The sequence below is a fragment of the Nematostella vectensis genome, chromosome 7 (genome assembly GCF_932526225.1).
Source record: "Nematostella vectensis chromosome 7, jaNemVect1.1, whole genome shotgun sequence".
Taxonomy (NCBI): Eukaryota; Metazoa; Cnidaria; class Anthozoa; order Actiniaria; family Edwardsiidae; genus Nematostella; species Nematostella vectensis.
Window position 1 is genome coordinate 11,659,908 of NC_064040.1, and position 17,545 is coordinate 11,677,452.

A 17,545-nucleotide genomic window follows, 5' to 3' on the forward strand; every position below is an offset into this window, starting at 1 on the left:
TGGGTCTGTATGACCTGGAATTGATTTGTTTGGCTTCGGGGTGAAAAGACTTATAAAAAACCATCTTATTTTGGGAAGAGGAGTGTTGACTGGCCCTCTCCTCGTGAATTTTTCCCTGGATCTCCCAGAATGCTTTGCAATCCGTAAAGGCATCTTCGTGGTTTTACAAGCCTTCAAGGAGTGGACATTGTGTTTTGAGGCCATGGAAATTACCCTGGAAGATCAGAATAAAGGTATCTATTTGTGTCTTGAGCTGTGTTTGCAGACCTCTCTCCCTTGTGTGGTATTTTGAGCGTTTTATTGAGAGGGATGATTCTGCTTTTCTTTCCTAGTTCGGTTTGAAATTTGTCAAAGAACCTGTGCTATTATTTGGCTTAAGAGTAGTTGCCAACACCTTGGTTGGATGCATATCTGCAAGACCATTTATCCCTTAGACTAATGCCTGAGTATCTTCATCTTGTTGTGTTTATTTTGAATTTATGAATTTTTGGTGGGGTTGCAGGTACAGGCCGGTTGAGGGGTCAATGTGTTAAATAAAAATGTCAAGCTTAATCATCGAATAGAACTATTGAAACACATAGTTTGCAGTAAATGTCTTAGCGTGTGCATGTGATAAGCGTATATAACGCTTACGTCCACAACTGACCGTAAAACTTTGCGTTTTCCTCGTTATAGTTTGATGGAGAACGTTTTAAATCTATCAGAGAAGTTTTCCTCCGGCGCCGTCTTCATCAAAGTCATTTTTAAAAAGGGAATTGGATATTTACCAAGAACCCATTTTTGTGTCGATAGTAACCGTAACCCCACTACATCAAACAAATGAGCAACGCGCAAACACGTGTAAAAAACTTGTTTTTTTAAATCACCTAACCATCTTTTAGAAACTAAATAACCTAAAAATGTTGATGTTTGAAAAGAACCAAATGATGAAGAACGTTAAATAGAAAGGCGCACGAGGCATGGCGACAAAATAACTTTTTATATATTACTGTCGAATCCGTTGTATCGCGACCCGCGCTTTCAAAACACGATTTGTTTTGGTTTTCTGTTCCGTCAGTAAAACCATTCTAAGCCAATCAGAATCCCGCTTTGTGCACTTCCCTGGCTATCCTCTGGACAAAAACCAAACAGTGTCGTGACAGAAAGCCAGGCCACTGCACCAGGCGAAAGATGGCAAGAATCTGATTGGCCTAGAATAATTTGACTGGCTGAACAGATAATCCAAAAAGACAAAAACAAATCGATGTTTTGAAAATGCGGCGACGCGATACAACGCATTCGAAAGTAAGCTATCTGTTGTGAATAATGTATCCTCAAAACCAAAAACAAAGAGAGGCACACTCTTTTGCTGCATCCTGGAGAACTAGGCTGTGGCACAGCTTTATAGTCAAATTCGTTGTCGCGCGACCTGTCAGAATCCAAAACTCGGGAATAACGCGTAGTAAATCAAACCAAACAATCAAAACCAGAAAAACCGCCCTCAAAGCTTGTGTCTGACTATGCGCTACTCCCAAACGAGACATGGATTTTGGATTCCCCTTAAACGCTTGTGTGAACTGTAGTTCCCAAACACTAACAAATCTATAGTGCCAAAAACAAAATACTTAATATAGAATGTTTCATTGTAAAACACTTTAAGCATAAACTAGTAAGTCCTGAAGGTCTTTTTTTTTTACTGCTGTTATGATTACTCCTTTTTTAATTGCCTTCAATCATCAAAAAGAGACTTTGACGGGTTTCCGTGGCCACGAGGGATGATGTTGACGTTAGTTGAGCGGCTGGGTTGAGATGAGATGGGTTATTTACTCTTTACTTTAAGTCTCATTCTTTCCAGCTTGGAGCCACGAACAAGGTAAGTTTTGGATGAGTTTTAAACACCACAGGACGTCAGAACCCCCTTCCGCTTTACCTTCTCACCAATAGCGTAAAACCAAACGAAATAAAAATCCATTTGAATTAATTTAAGCATTTGCTTAATTCTTATAATAGATTTTAAGGCCCAACACAAATTGCTATTTTGGCACGATTTTGCGACGTCACAGATGATGTGATTTGTGTAACTACAAAAAACCTGTTTCGCTATATCGCTCGAGCATTAACTGTTAAATAGTATCTTGTAAATTTATAGCAAAATTCTCCAAGCTTTTTTTTTCAACAGCATTTGTTCATAATTGGCTTTCAACCCGTGAATAGTATTTTTTTTCGTATATCGAACTTGTTTAAGAGAAAATATGCTTTACCGAAATCATTACTTTCGATAAATCACGAATGTACGGTAAATGGCTTACTTTTTAATTTGAAACTCGGTACACAGTTGCGTACTTCTTTATTTGAAAGAATAATAACAGCTGCGTCCTGACGGCGCGGCAAAAAAGAACTGTAAACGATCATAGTTAGTACTACTAACTTTGAAACAACTGACCCGTCACAAATTTCTTTCCGTGGTATATACTCTTACACCACAATATTCGTCACCTCATGTACAAAATGTTGTGAACTTACGAGACCGTATATACCACGGTAAACTGGAATTCGACTCTGCCAAATTTTCGTCGTTAATAAGACTTCTTCAGGGCAGACTCAAGACTATGGGATATAAACCTATTTCAAAAAACGTTGTCATTGCAAACGGCAAATGGCGATTGTCAAAAAGTTCTACGACCGAAAGGACCCATGGATCCCAAAATATTTGTTCCAAATTCAGAAAAATATAAATAAAACACACGACTGTCCATTTAATGTAATTAATATATGGTTCTGACATCGCTTGAGTTAATTAATCTCCTTTATTTTTACAAATAATTACTACCCATAGACACCTTTCGGTCGTAGAACTGCCATTTGGCAATTGCCATTCGCTGTTCGCACTGACAACCTTTATTGAAATAGGTGTATATACCACGGTATGTACCACGGAAAACTATGGGATATTTGTTTTCGGCTCCTGCCGTGCAGAATCTAATTATTTGGATTCGGTACATGAACAAGTTCAACTAACCACCACCGGTCGTGCTGCGCGGCAAAAGGCGCGCTCGTTTGAAATGGCTTCTGCAAAGCGCGCAGATAAGCGACGAAAATTGAAAACTTTAGCTTCTAAACCCGAGGTTTCCGGTACTTTTAGTGTCCACGGATGCAAAATACATTTACTAGAGAAAAGGTTGAGAACCAGCATTTCGCGAAGTTGGATAGGTTATTGATCTCTTTCGCTTCAAGTGGACCTGCAAGGACTGTGCGAATGACGAATTCCGTGTTGTCCTCTGATTTAGCATAACTAACCGCGGCGATCCTGGTTCCTAAAACTTCTTGGCTCCCCAGTTCCTAATAGTAAAGGGGGGGTAGGGGTAAATTTTCAATATAAAAAAAAATAGCTATTTTCTGTATAGAATTGGAGATTACGGCTGGAAATACGCCAACACTATGTTATTACATCAATTTTTGCGCTATTTAGCGGTTTATGCTGAATTTCTATTAGAGTCATTACTAGTAGCTACTAGTGCAAAACATTCAAAAGGCGATTCTAAAAGAAGCAACGACTCATTACAATATAGAGTGATTTCAATTAATCCGTGAAACAGTTAGTGGCATACTACACGTTAAGATATAGTAATACGAGTAAATTATTTTATTTCTCTATTGTTTTGTTTTGTATATAACGCACTGTTACACACCAACTAATAGTTAGTGTTTCACAGATTAAGATTGAAACCACTCTAGTCTCTACTTCAATTCAGATACCTTCTCTCAAAATTACTCAGTGCTATTTCCAAAGATTCATGCTATAAGTTCCTAGATTAACTGCAGAATGACTTCTAATGTTATATGCGAATGTTGTGGACGGTGAAGACCACCAAGTGGAAGTCACGCTTAGATCTAAAAAATTACGGACAGTTAGGTGTCACCGGGATATAATAAGAATTATCCGAAAAAAGAGGAATTCATTTTTTTTAACGAAATTCATATAGATTTGCATCATGTTTTAGACCAGTTTCTAATTGGTTCCTACTCGTGATCGCAAGTAGTAATTTCTAATTATATAGAAAAAACGTTTACACCTTTTACACGCACTTTAATGCACAACACATAGTATAATAAAACTGAGTAAAGAAATCAGGGTACGAATTTGGATTTGTGTGTAGAAATTGAAATGAGGTAGGAACAATTTTAATTTTTACTGAAGTAGGAACTGATTACGGGTTGTTGCGTAAATTAAGTAGGATCTGAAAACGCGTGTTTCGTAAATAGAATTCTTACTATTAGGAAACGGACATTCAAAGAAAAACTTTAGAGCTATTCACTTGTATATTACATAGAAAATTGCAAGCGTCTAGAAACCAGACAAGATACTCTACAAGACATTAGTCTAGAATCCACGAAAATTACAAAGAATAGTTTAATACAATAAATAGTTTTATAAATATATATATATATTTATAATGCCTTACCATCGACAATAGCTGATTTTACTCGGTAAATGAGGTATTTTACCAATTAAGCATATCTTATGAAGTACCCCCCCCCCTGACCCCGATTAGGAACTGAGGAATTTAGGATCACTGCGGTGCATAGCTAACAACCAATCAGAAAGCGAGATTACGTGCAATTGTTGTAGTAGAATAATAAAACTGGAATCGTTTGACGAACGCACAAAGAAAATCTGACTTTTATGATAAGTTTAAACGTATTAGCCGTATTCAATGCAAATGTATGCAAATAAAGGGGAAACAATCGACACGATTCAGTTGCATACATTTGCATTGAATACGGCTAATAGATAATACGACATTTGAGCTAGCCTTACAGATTCCATTTGGTCAACAACTTATAAATGATCTTAATTATTTTAAAGACCCTTGGGCGTATTTAATTGGTATGCAACTAGACGGCCTTTGTGCTTGCAATTATAGCATAGAATCATAGCAACGGGCTGGGAGTGATGCGCTCATGGGCTCTTAAGCGAAAACTTTTTTTTGTTTATTTTGATGAGACTGACGAAGTTGCGGGCCAACCAAAGCACTGAGCATTTGTTGCCTACATAACCTCCATAAATTGTCACCGAAGGATCCAGGTGAAGATGGTGTGTACTGCTTTCCGGATTGGTCTTCGAGTGCTGTTTCTAGTATCTCTGATAAAAGTTGCTCTACTGCTCTTCTTGTATAACAAATACAGTGAAATGGGAACCATCAAGGTGAGAGCGAAGCAGAAGAGTAATTAGGGGTGTGTGCAAAGTACGTACAACCCCCCCCCCCCCTCCACCACACACACACACCCGACAAACAGACATCTAGCCTGCAAACAATTAGAAAAAGCATGGATTACCTTTGTGGGTTCTACACTTGTCTTTACTTCAAATATTGAATTTCAAGGCAAATCAGCTAGCACCCCCTAGTAGTAAGAAATTTAACGAAAACAGCCCTATAGTATAGATCAGGACATTTCTTTCCTTGATTAATAATACAACGAGTAACTTAATGGGCGCTTCAAGCGTGGCGTTCGGTCATACTTTTGTGTGTGTGTCATGGGGGGGGGGGGGGGGGTGGCGGAGGGGTGGGGGGAAGATCACAAGAAGGGGCGCTTATTGGATAATTTTGAAGCTAAAGGGTGCGTTTATTCGAAGCGGGGTGTTTGTTGGTAGCTTGGTGCTAATATGAGCAATAACGTTATATACTCTCCTATCGTCAACGTGCTGTAATTTTCACTGCTACCGACTTGAGAACCCCATCCCTCCCCCCTTCCCTCCAGACCTTTCAACATCTGATATGAAAACTGCTGATCAGTATATCCCGTTTGTTCTTGTTACCAGGGTGACCAAATACCAGATCCAATAATCAACGCTAGCCTACTCCCTATCGAATCGGTGCTACCTGGTTATGTAGTGGTACGTATATCATCTCGTATACGCTGTTTCACCCACGGGAGATATGTTTCTGTACAAGCGTTTCTTAAAAAAAATTGGAAAGCCACTGTGGAGCAAGTATGCGAAAGTACAACAAAGAATGGGGTTATGAACTTTATGATATTATGATTTGCGCATGAGCAAATCCGAACTTTGGGATGCCTTAATCTCCCAAAAAACGGGATGAAAACCTATCTTCCGGAGTCTATATCGAGGGGGCGTAAGGGTTTGCGGTGATGCGGTTTTTCCTTAACTCTGGCGCGTTTTTTCGGTTTTTCGTATTTAATTCCACGGTATTGTGGTTTCTCTATACTGCGCGGTTTACGGTTATTGACTTTTTTGACGGTTTTACAGTTTTGCGGTTTTCGCGTTTTTCTGTGCGGTTTTTGTGCGTTATTCTGCTCGGTTTTGCGGTTTTCGTACCCCACAATTTTTTTCTAGGTACCAGGAGTTGATTTACCAGGAATCGGGAATATGTTCATCCACCAGTCCCGTAACAACGTTAGTGACATCGCAAATAAATGTGACGGATTCGGCACATCTTGCAAGGGATTCATTTACCACAGGCTGCCCAACAAGACAGGAATCTGGTCAAGGATGAAGGTTTCATTTGGTGTTCCGTCAGAGAGCAAAGAAAGGAGCTTGTACATCAAGCGTAGCTACATTGACCTCTATATCAATGGTGAGATCTAGGGCTTTTGCTTGAATCTCAACCAAATAGTGGAAGCACTCTTCAGTATTAATGATAATTTTTTAGATACTTCTGTTCGAAGTTACATGTGAATATGACTAAAACGTCTTGATTATAGGCTTTCTGAATTCGTCCCTGAGGAGGAGACAGGCAAACAGGAGCCAATAAGACATTACCCCCTCCTCCGTCCAAAAACCTCGATTTTTTACGCAAAAGGTTTTGTGAGCCAAAAGGTGGCGATAAATGCGCTATATGATTAAATCAAACTTCAACTAAGAAACAGGCGTAGTAAATAATGCAGGTTTGTGTGATGTGTACTTTGATTCTTGCAAAGCAAAGTATACTTTTACAAACAACTTATTTCTTTTTCTTCAGCTTTTGTTCAATGTGGCCATGGTAGCGAACGTCGCATAGCAAAGTATACTTTTACAAACAGCTTATTTCTTTTTCTTCAGCTTTTGTTCAATGTGACCACGGTAGCGAACGTCGCATAGAAAAGTATACTTTTACAAACAGCTTATTTCTTTTTCTTCAGCTTTTGTTCAATGTGACCACGGTAGCGCGCGTCGCATAGCAAAATATACGTGTACCAACAGCTTATTTCTTTTTTAGCTCTTAAAACCGACTTGACATGCGCGGTACCGCTGACCAACCTGACTGCTGGAAACGGCGGCTGTAAACTCCCAAAACTCCAAAAGTACTATGAGGAGATAATGCACCTTGTAGAGAGGCTGCCACCAATCACCTGTGACGTCAATCATCTGCACACCAAACTTGAGCATGGCGTCCTGCAAATGAGAGAAAATGCGACAAAAGGTGAGTTTGGTAAGGAAGGATGGGTGTCGGGAAAGATTTTTTGCAAACTGTTAGGGAATAGTTAAGGCACATTTTACTCACGTGACTAAAGGGTGATTCCTGGAATGTTAATCACATTCAGGGATAATCACATCTTTCAGTGCCGATCTCCAGGGTTAAAAACCATTTGTTCAGGTTTTTTTGCTGTTATTCAAAAACTTCCAGAAGTTTCCCTCCGTGTGAAGGGAGCGGAGCTCTTTCACACAATTCACAGCGGAGATCTTTCACAAAAATCACACAATTTAGGAGCAAATTCCATCACGGAGAATGGCTTGCAAGCATCCAGTTTTACCTACAAGCTATGGAGTTACATTTTTGTATCGAACTTGACCCATTTAGTTGATAGAGCTTGTTATCATTTCGATTGCTTAAAGCGGCATTGGCGCCAGTTTACTTCCGGGGGTCCGACTTAAACCTCAACCGACACACAGAATCCATCTGTCACTAGCCCCTTACGTTTTGCTAAGAATTGCACAGATTCTAATTACATAAATGCCAGTATTATAGATGTGCATACGAAAATAGGAAATAGCCTGAGCCATAGTCAACACGTTCTAAATTATCAGTCACATCCTCAAAGTAACTTCCAATAGACACACTACTTTTACAATTTAGAAACATATTTAGAGTTTTCCGTTAAAAATCATCGGAGATTGTCACGTAATCGACGTGGAATAAACTGGCGACAACGCCGCTTTAAAGCAGCTTCATTTACACATGCTACTCAATTTCACATTTCGTTATTCATTATACATTTCGTTATTCTTTCAAATGTCATAGCAATACCTTTGGGTAAATTTGGAAGAGGTTTTATTAGACAATGATGGCATTATGTTCTTACCTTCATCCAGACCCTCAAGTCACTAGCCTCCACGCGCGTCCAATACGCCGCGGTAAAAACGACGATACTATCACGTACGGCCCACCATGGCACTTTAACCTGACAGCTAAGTCTCTGCAAGTCCAAGAAGACTTCTGGGAAGTCATATCCATTCTAAAGAACAAAGAAAAAAAGAAAAACTTTCATCTCTCGGTGGTGGAGAAACCCGGGATTGAACGGCGCATGCTCAATAACAACGCACCGCTGAATATAATGATGATGACCTTAGACAGCACCTCTGCTGTTCACTTTGAGCGGATGTTGCCTAAGACTTATGATTTTCTCAGTCAAGAATTCGGGTCGTACGTGTTCAAGGGTTTCTCGGTCGTCGGCGACGGCACGGCGCCATACATGAGTGCTGTCTTGACAGGGAGACCCTGGGACGAGAATACCAAGCAATGGAGTGAACCAGATGGTACTGTCGATAGGTGGCCGTTTGTGTTTAAGAAGTTTGAGAAGAAAGGGTTTGTGACAATGTTCAGTGAAGACTTTTCACATCTCGGTGAGTCAACATGATTTAAGATTTTATTTCGAAAGAAAGTCCTAGCCAGTCGAAGGCGCGTCATTGCTAAGCAGACTTTTAGCTGTATCTTGCACTACACATATCGAGTTGGGAGTTATCCTTCTTTTATCAAACAAAGTAAGTCCCCTATTGGCGCTTCTAGGGCCGATTTCACTGAATATGCTTTGTGGACATTTTCTTTAAAAAAAAAGAACAAAATCGTCAAAAGAATTACTACATTCCTTGCTTCTAAAAAATGCAGAGAATAATATCTTGCAGTTAATTACTAAACTTTAAAATTTCATACAAAAGATCCGAACATTAACTTTGTTAATGTTTTATTGACAAAACGGCATCTTAGTCGATACTTGCATTTCGCGAAGCAACAGGTCCATCGTTTGTAGTGAGAAGAATTTCCAAGACATGTATAACCATCGGCTAAACACAAAATGGCCCAGAACGTGTTCCGAAAGGGATCCGTGCTTATGAGACGAACACATTTATTGGTTGTTGAGACAATTTTATGTGTGTATTAGAATAGAAAAAATGTCTATACATTCACTAGATGGATCTGAGGCTAAGGATGCCCATTTGATTTGGTTGGTCAATGAATAACAACTCTGGACACCACCCTGCTTTTATCTCTAGACACGACACTGGTGGGGATGGATACACACAGTTACTTAAGGGGTTTATTTATGAGCCTAGTTTTCCTACTTAGCCTAGTTTTCCTATTTAGAATTTTTCTTACTTAGTCTTGCTTTCCTACTTAGGCTAGTTTTCCTACTTAGCCTAGTTTTCCTATTTAGAATTTTTCTTAATTAGTCTAGTTTTCCTACTTGGTCTAGTTTTCCTATTTAGAATTTTTCTTACTTAGTCTAGTTTTCCTACTTGGTCCAGTTTCCCTACGTAATCTTCTTAGGGAGCCTTGATTTATTACTGGGGGGGTGGGGTCGGCATTTTTGCAATACCCTGGGCTAAAAAACTTTGCCACCCCCCCCCCCCCTCAAATCAAAGCGCAAAAGTCGTTACCCCACCCCTAAGACGAGGCCCGAAAATGTGTACCCCCCATAACCACCTCCACTTTTTTATAATTCTATGTCTTTAAAACCACAGAGACTTAAAATACTGTTGAGTGTAACTGAATATAACCTATATTATAATATAGATCAGCTAGCATGGCGATTTTGTTCTGATTAATGTAAGTATGAATCTTCACTTTCTAATTTAAGAGTGGCACAGAGATAGACAATGGTGTTAGTGTTGGTGATGATGTGAGAAATGGTGCAAGTGATGGTGACGATGTGAGAAATTGTGCAAGTGATGGTGATGATGTGAGTAATGGTGCAAGTGATGGTGACGATGGTGGTTGGTGAAGCTGGTTGGGGTGGTTGGTCAAGCTTATAATAGCAGCTTAGAAGAGTGCACTGGCCCATTCTGGGAATCGTTTAAATGCCCGCCATATTGCGAGCCTGTTTCGGCCGAATCAGATTAGGGCAAAGTTTTTTGCCGTAAGGGGAGGGGGGGTTGAGGAGAAATATATATGTAGCAATCCACAACTAAACATCACATTTATTTATATATAGATACGATTGGTACCTAAACAATATGGGACTAGATATACAATAGTATGAAACATTGTGAACATAATAAACTGAACAAAGACTCTCTCGCTCAATATTATATTTAAACTAGACTTTAATTCGGCAACTAAAAAATTAGACTTTCCTTCAATGATAGCCCAAAAAATGTGTCCCCTTTAAATCGGTGCCCCATAAAACGTAGCCCCCGCCTACATATTTACCCCACCTAGTAATAAATAACCGCGCCCGTAGCCTAGTTTTCCTACTTAGTCTAGTTTTTCTACTAAGTCTAGTTTTCCTACTTAGTCTAGTTTTCCTACCTAGCCTAGTTTTCCTACTTAGTCTAGTTTTCCTACTTAGTCTAGTTTTCCTACTTAGTCTAGTTTTCCTACCTAGTCTAGTTTTTCTACTTAGTCTAGTTTTCCTACTTAGTCTAGTTTTTCTACTTAGTCTAGTTTTCATGCTTAGTATAGTTTTCCTACTTAGTCTAGTTTTTCTACTTAGCCTAGTTTTTCTACTTAGTCTAGTTTTCCTACTTAGCCTAGTTTTCCTACTTAGTCTAGTTTTCCTACTTAGTCTAGTTTTCCTACTTAGTCTAGTTTTCCTACTTAGTCTAGTTTTCCTACTTAGTCTAGTTTTTCTACTTAGTCTAGTTTTCCTACTTAGCCTAGTTTTCCTACTTAGCCTAGTTTTCCTACTTAGTCTAGTTTTTCTACTTAGTCTAGTTTTCCTACTTAGTCTAGTTTTTCTACTTAGTCTAGTTTTCCTACTTAGCCTAGTTTTCCTACTTAGTCTAGTTTTTCTACTTAGTCTAGTTTTCCTACTTAGTCTAGTTTTTCTACTTAGTCTAGTTTTCCTACTTAGCCTAGTTTTCCTACTTAGCCTAGTTTTCCTACTTAGTCTAGTTTTTCTACTTAGTCTAGTTTTCCTACTTAGTCTAGTTTTTCTACTTAGCCTAGTTTTCCTACTTAGTCTAGTTTTCCTACTTAGTCTAGTTTTTCTACTTAGCCTAGTTTTTCTACTTAGCCTAGTTTTCCTACTTAGTCTAGTTTTCCTACTTAGCCTAGTTTTCCTACTTAGTCTAGTTTTCCTCCTCAGCCTAGTTTTCCTACTTAGCCTAGTTTTCCTACTCAGCCTAGTTTTCCTACTTAGTCTAGTTTCTCTACTTAGTCTAGTTTTCCTACTTAGTCTAGTTTTCCTACTTAGCCTAGTTTTCCTACTTAGTCTAGTTTCTCTACTTAGCCTAGTTTTCCTACTTAGTCTAGTTTTTCTACTTAGCCTAGTTTTCCTACTTAGCCTAGTTTTCCTACTTAGCCTAGTTTTTCTACTTAGTCTAGTTTTTCTACTTAGTCTAGTTTTTCTACTTAGTCTAGTTTTTCTACTTAGTCTAGTTTTTCTACTTAGTCTAGTTTTCCTACTTAGTCTAGTTTTTCTACTTAGCCTAGTTTTCCTACTTAGTCTAGTTTTTCTACTTAGCCTAGTTTTCCTACTTAGTCTAGTTTTTCTACTTAGTCTAGTTTTCCTACTTAGTCTAGTTTTCCTACTTAGTCTAGTTTTCCTACCTAGTCTAGTTTTTCTACTTAGTCTAGTTTTCCTAATTAGTCTAGTTTTCCTACTTAGTCTAGTTTTCCTACTTAGTATAGTTTTCCTACTTAGTCTAGTTTTCCTACTTAGTCTAGTTTTTCTACTTAGTCTAGTTTTCCTACTTAGTATAGTTTTCCTACTTAGTCTAGTTTTCCTACCTAGTCTAGTTTTTCTACTTAGTCTAGTTTTCCTACTTAGTCTAGTTTTTCTACTTAGTCTAGTTTTCCTACTTAGTATAGTTTTCCTACTTAGTCTAGTTTTCCTACTTAGTCTAGTTTTTCTACTTAGTCTAGTTTTCCTACTTAGCCTAGTTTTCCTACTTAGTCTAGTTTTTCTACTTAGTCTAGTTTTCCTACTTAGTCTAGTTTTTCTACTTAGTCTAGTTTTCCTACTTAGCCTAGTTTTCCTACTCAGCCTAGTTTTTCTACTTAGTCTAGTTTTTCTACTTAGTCTAGTTTTCCTACTTAGTCTAGTTTTTCTACTTAGCCTAGTTTTCCTACTTAGCCTAGTTTTCCTACTTAGTCTAGTTTTCCTACTTAGTCTAGTTTTTCTACTTAGCCTAGTTTTTCTACTTAGCCTAGTTTTCCTACTTAGTCTAGTTTTCCTACTTAGCCTAGTTTTCCTACTTAGTCTAGTTTTCCTCCTCAGCCTAGTTTTCCTACTTAGTCTAGTTTTCCTACTCAGCCTAGTTTTCCTACTTAGTGTAGTTTCTCTACTTAGTCTAGTTTTCCTACTTAGTCTAGTTTTCCTACTTAGCCTAGTTTTCCTACTTAGTCTAGTTTCTCTACTTAGCCTAGTTTTCCTACTTAGTCTAGTTTTTCTACTTAGCCTAGTTTTCCTACTTAGCCTAGTTTTCCTACTTAGTCTAGTTTTTCTACTTAGTCTAGTTTTTCTACTTAGTCTAGTTTTTCTACTTAGTCTAGTTTTCCTACTTAGTCTAGTTTTTCTACTTAGCCTAGTTTTTCTACTTAGTCTAGTTTTTCTACTTAGCCTAGTTTTCCTACTTAGTCTAGTTTTTCTACTTAGTCTAGTTTTCCTACTTAGCCTAGTTTTTCTACTTAGTCTAGTTTTCCTACTTAGTCTAGTTTTTCTACTTAGCCTAGTTTTCCTACTTAGTCTAGTTTTCCTACTTAGTCTAGTTTCTCTACTTAGCCTAGTTTTCCAACTCAGCCTAGTTTTCCTACTTAGCTTTAATCACTCTTAGGCCTAGTTCGAACGTCGTATTATCATTGAGCCGAATTCAATGCAAATGCATGTAAACGAATCGAGTCGATTGTTTCATTTTCATTTGCACACATTTGCATTGAATAGGACTCATGGATAAATACGACTTTTGAACGGGTTACCTGTGGAAATTTATGGAGGAGGGAGACTAAGGAGAATAAGAGAGGAAAAGCGAGAGAATGGGGAGAGGAAAAAATAGTTCTCTTTCCCATCCCCCTTCTCCACTGCAGCGCTTCCTGTTTTTCACTTCCGTTTTTTTGCCACAGGAAACCCAAATCAGTTTTTTCTTCTTTTTTTCTTTAAGTTTAAGATGTCTGCTGAGGAGTCTAAGGACAGACGTCTCCAGGCGATTTGTTAGATTAGCAAACACTTTCAGTAATAATGACAAATAAATTATTCCATAGATTCAATCATATATATACATTTACAAATCATTTCTTTATTAATGCTACAGAAACCAATTGTTTTTTTTTTTTTACAAAGTTCTGCAGGATCCAATTCTACTGTTCTTAAAACTTGCAAGAAATACCGCATTGCAAGATGCAAAAGTTGATTTATACACGCGAAATTTCCTGGTGTTGCACCTTGTAGGGAAAATTGCCTCGTGTAACCTAGCCTCCTCGGCAGGTAACTCAGCATTGTAAGGAAAACAAGAGAAATAACGGGTTACCTGTGGAAAATTGGGGAGAAGGTAGACTAAGGAGAAGAAGAAGGGGAAAAATAGAGAATGGGGCGAGGAAAAAAAGAGTTCTCTTTCCCATCCCCCTTCTCCACTGCAGCGCTCCCTTTTTTGCACTTCCGGTTTTTTGCCACAGGAAACCCAAATCAGTTTTTTTCTTCTTTTTTTCTTTTTCTTTGAGATGTCTGCTGAGGAGGCTAAGGACAGACGTCTCCAGGCGATTTGTTAGCTTTTTTAACGAAGTTGCTTCCTGTTTTTGCAGGGGCTTTCAATTATTTCGCTAATGGCTTCAAGGAGCCCCCCTCGGATCATTTCGGAAGGCCATTCTGGCTTGCCACATCTGGACTATGTTGTGGAGGACAGCCCCAGGTCAGACTTCAGTTCAACTACCTCAAGAGCTTTATTCAGGCTTACCCCGGGAGACGGAAGTTTGGTTACACTTTTCTATGTGACATCGGCCACAGAAGGGTAAATACCCTCAGTGCAGCAGACCTAGAGTTCTTAACGTTTTTAAAAACAGCAAAAGTGGAAAATCTATTCAATGAAACCTTGCTTATTATTAATTCTGATCACGGGCCGCGCTTTGGAGAGATCCGATTCACTAATCAGGGGAAAATGGAAGAACGAATGCCTTTCCTTTCTGTGTATATTCCTGAGTGGTTTAAGAAAAAATTTCCCAGGCTGGCGGAAAACCTTCAAAGGAACACGAATGTGATTATTTCCCCATACGACCTCCATGCAACATTTCTTGACTTGATGGACTTTCCAAGTAATACCACTAGTAACACCTATGGCACTAGTTTATTAAGGAGGCTACCCCTGAACAGGACCTGTGCAGATGCTCATATTGACGAGCAGTGGTGTCCGTGCTTAACGTGGATTCCGGTAAGCACATCGCATCTCCAAGTCGTAAAGGCCGCACGCAAGGCCTTAGCTCACATTAATGAACTTCTAGCGACGAATCCGTCTTCAAGAAAACTATGCCACCGGTTGGAACTAAAGAAGGTCATCAGCGCGCATCAAAAAATGGCAAATATGAGAGTCCAAGACAAAGGTCGTGAAGATGAGTGCAGTTATCAAATTCAATTTGAGGTCCGTCCATCAGGGGGTGTGTTTGAAGCTCTTGTCAAGTTTTTCTACAGCGGTGAGATTGAGGTACAAGGGACAATCAGCCGAATTAACATGTACGGAACGCAACCGGACTGTATATTAAAGAAAGCGCCTACCATGAGAGGGTTTTGTTACTGCAAATAAGAGGTAAACAATCGACATAGGGATAAAGTGGAATTTTGCACCTTGGCAAAAACAGAGTAGCTCCGCAGACGAGCCGTGCACTTGTGCATAACGCGCGCCAGTGTAATATGCAATAATCCGCACCCGTGTAATAATGCATGTAAAGCCCTTGTATAAGGCACATCCGCGCATAATCCGTGAGCAACGTTGGTGAACATGTAAAACCAGATTGAACAACATTTTATAACCAGGTTAAATTGGTACTCGAGTAAAATGGCACCCGTGTTAGATGTACACCCAAATCTTAAAAGCACATGTAAAATGCGCATTAATGATAATAGTAGTTTATTTGATCTCTTCGTAGCCAGGGGCTGAATAACATGAAGGTCGCGCATACATTGGACAATCACATTCACTAATATACGAACTGCTGGGCAAATTTACAGAAGGGTTGAGAATAAACCTTACATAGGAAAAATACATTCACCAATAAATTTTATTGTGACAAATTTATCAAAATGGTCAATGTTAATTATAGGCTTATGAACACTATTATGTATCTTATATACCACTATCTAGATATGTGACACGCACCTTTGTATAATGCGCACCCTTGTATAATGCGCATCTTTGTATAATGTGCACCCTTGTATAATGCGCATCCTTGTATAATGTGCACCCTTGTATAATGCGCACCCTTGTATAATGTGCACCCTTGTATAATGCGCACCCTTGTATAATGTACACCCTTGTTTAATGTGCACCCTTGTATAATGTGCACCCTTGTATAATGCGCACCCTTGTTTAATGCGCACCCTTGTATAATGCGCACCCTTGTATAATGTGCACCCATGTATAATGTGCACCCTTGTATAAAGTGCACCCTTGTATAATGTGCACCCTTGTATAATGTGCACCCTTGTATAATGCGCACCCTTGTATAATGCGCACCCTTGTATAATGTGCACCCATGTATAATGTGCACCCTTGTATAATGTGCTTCCTTGTATAATGTGCACCCTTGTATAATGTGCACCCTTGTATAAAGTGCACCCTTGTATAATGCGCACTCTTGTATAATGTGCATCCTTGTATAATGTGCACCCTTGTATAATGTTCACCCTTGTATAATGTGCATCCTTGTATAATGTTCACCCTTGTATAATGTGCACCCTTGTATAATGCGCACCCTTGTATAATGCGCACCCTTGTATAATGTGCATCCTTGTATAATGTGCATCCTTGTATAATGTGCACACTTGTATAATGCGCACCCTTGTATAATGCGCACCCTTGTATAATGTGCACCCTTGTATAATGCGCACCCTTGTATAATGTGCACCCTTGTATAATGCGCATCCTTGTATAATGTGCACCCTTGTATAATGCGCATCCTTGTATAATGTGCACCCTTGTATAATGCGCACCCTTGTATAATGTGTACCCTTGTTTAATGTGCACCCTTGTATAATGCGCACCCTTGTATAATCCGCACCCTTGTATAATGTGCAATCTTGTATAATGTGCACCCTTGTATAATGTGCACCCTTGTATAATGTGTATCCTTGTATAATGTGCACCCTTGTATAATGTGCACCCTTGTATAATGTGCACTTTTGTATAATGTGCACCCTTGTATAATGCGCACCCTTGTATAATGTGTATCCTTGTATAATGTGCACCCTTGTATAATGTGCACCCTTGTATAATGTGCACCCTTGTATAATGTGCACTTTTGTATAAAGTGCACCCTTGTATAATGTGCACCCTTGTATAATGTGTATCCTTGTATAATGTGCACCCTTGTATAATGTGCACCCTTGTATAATGTGCACTTTTGTATAATGTGCACCCTTGAATAATGCGCACCCTTGAATAATGCGCACCCTTGTATAATGTGCACCCTTGTATAATGTGCACTCTTGTATAATGTGCACCCTTGTATAATGTGCACCCTTGTATAATGCGCACTCTTGTATAATGTGCACCCTTGTATAATGCGCACCCTTGTATAATGTGCACCCTTGTATAATGCGCACCCTTGTATAATGTGCACCGTTGTATAATGTGCACCCTTGTATAATGCGCACCCTTGTATAATGTGCACCCTTGTATAATGTGCACTTTTGCATAAAGTGCACCCTTGTATAATGCGCACCCTTGTATAATGCGCACCCTTGTATAATGTGCATCCTTGTATAATGTGCATCCTTGTATAATGTGCACACTTGTATAATGCGCACCCTTGTATAATGCGCACCCTTGTATAATGTGCACCCTTGTGTAATGCGCACCATTGTATAATGTGCACCCTTGTATAATGTGCACCCTTGTATAATGTGCACCCATGTATGCGATGGGTGAGAACCAGGCAATGTTCGCGACAGTAAGCCAGGCCACTGCACTAGGCGAAACAGGTCA

The 17,545-nt window shown here is 39.1% G+C and overlaps 1 protein-coding gene across 4 annotated transcripts; it reads left to right on the forward strand.

Annotated features, from left to right (window-relative positions):
- The first annotated feature begins 489 nt into the window (after positions 1 to 489).
- LOC5504803 lies at positions 490 to 15,637 on the forward strand. Of its 4 annotated transcripts, none has more exons than XM_048730405.1 (7): positions 490 to 5,185; positions 5,801 to 5,875; positions 6,335 to 6,575; positions 7,197 to 7,400; positions 8,291 to 8,821; positions 9,990 to 10,022; positions 14,154 to 14,284. In XM_048730405.1, the coding sequence occupies exons 1-6, from the start codon at positions 5,072 to 5,074 to the stop codon at positions 10,019 to 10,021; spliced, it is 1,197 nt and encodes a 398-aa protein (XP_048586362.1). In that variant the 5' UTR covers positions 490 to 5,071; the 3' UTR covers position 10,022; positions 14,154 to 14,284. The 4 variants fall into 4 exon arrangements, with proteins under 4 accessions (XP_048586362.1, XP_032229028.2, XP_032229027.2 ...); XM_032373137.2 differs by lacking the exon at positions 9,990 to 10,022 and having other exon boundaries at positions 496 to 1,852; positions 4,985 to 5,185; positions 14,154 to 15,637; XM_032373136.2 differs by lacking the exon at positions 9,990 to 10,022 and having other exon boundaries at positions 2,655 to 5,185; positions 14,154 to 15,637.
- The last annotated feature ends 1,908 nt before the right edge of the window (positions 15,638 to 17,545 follow it).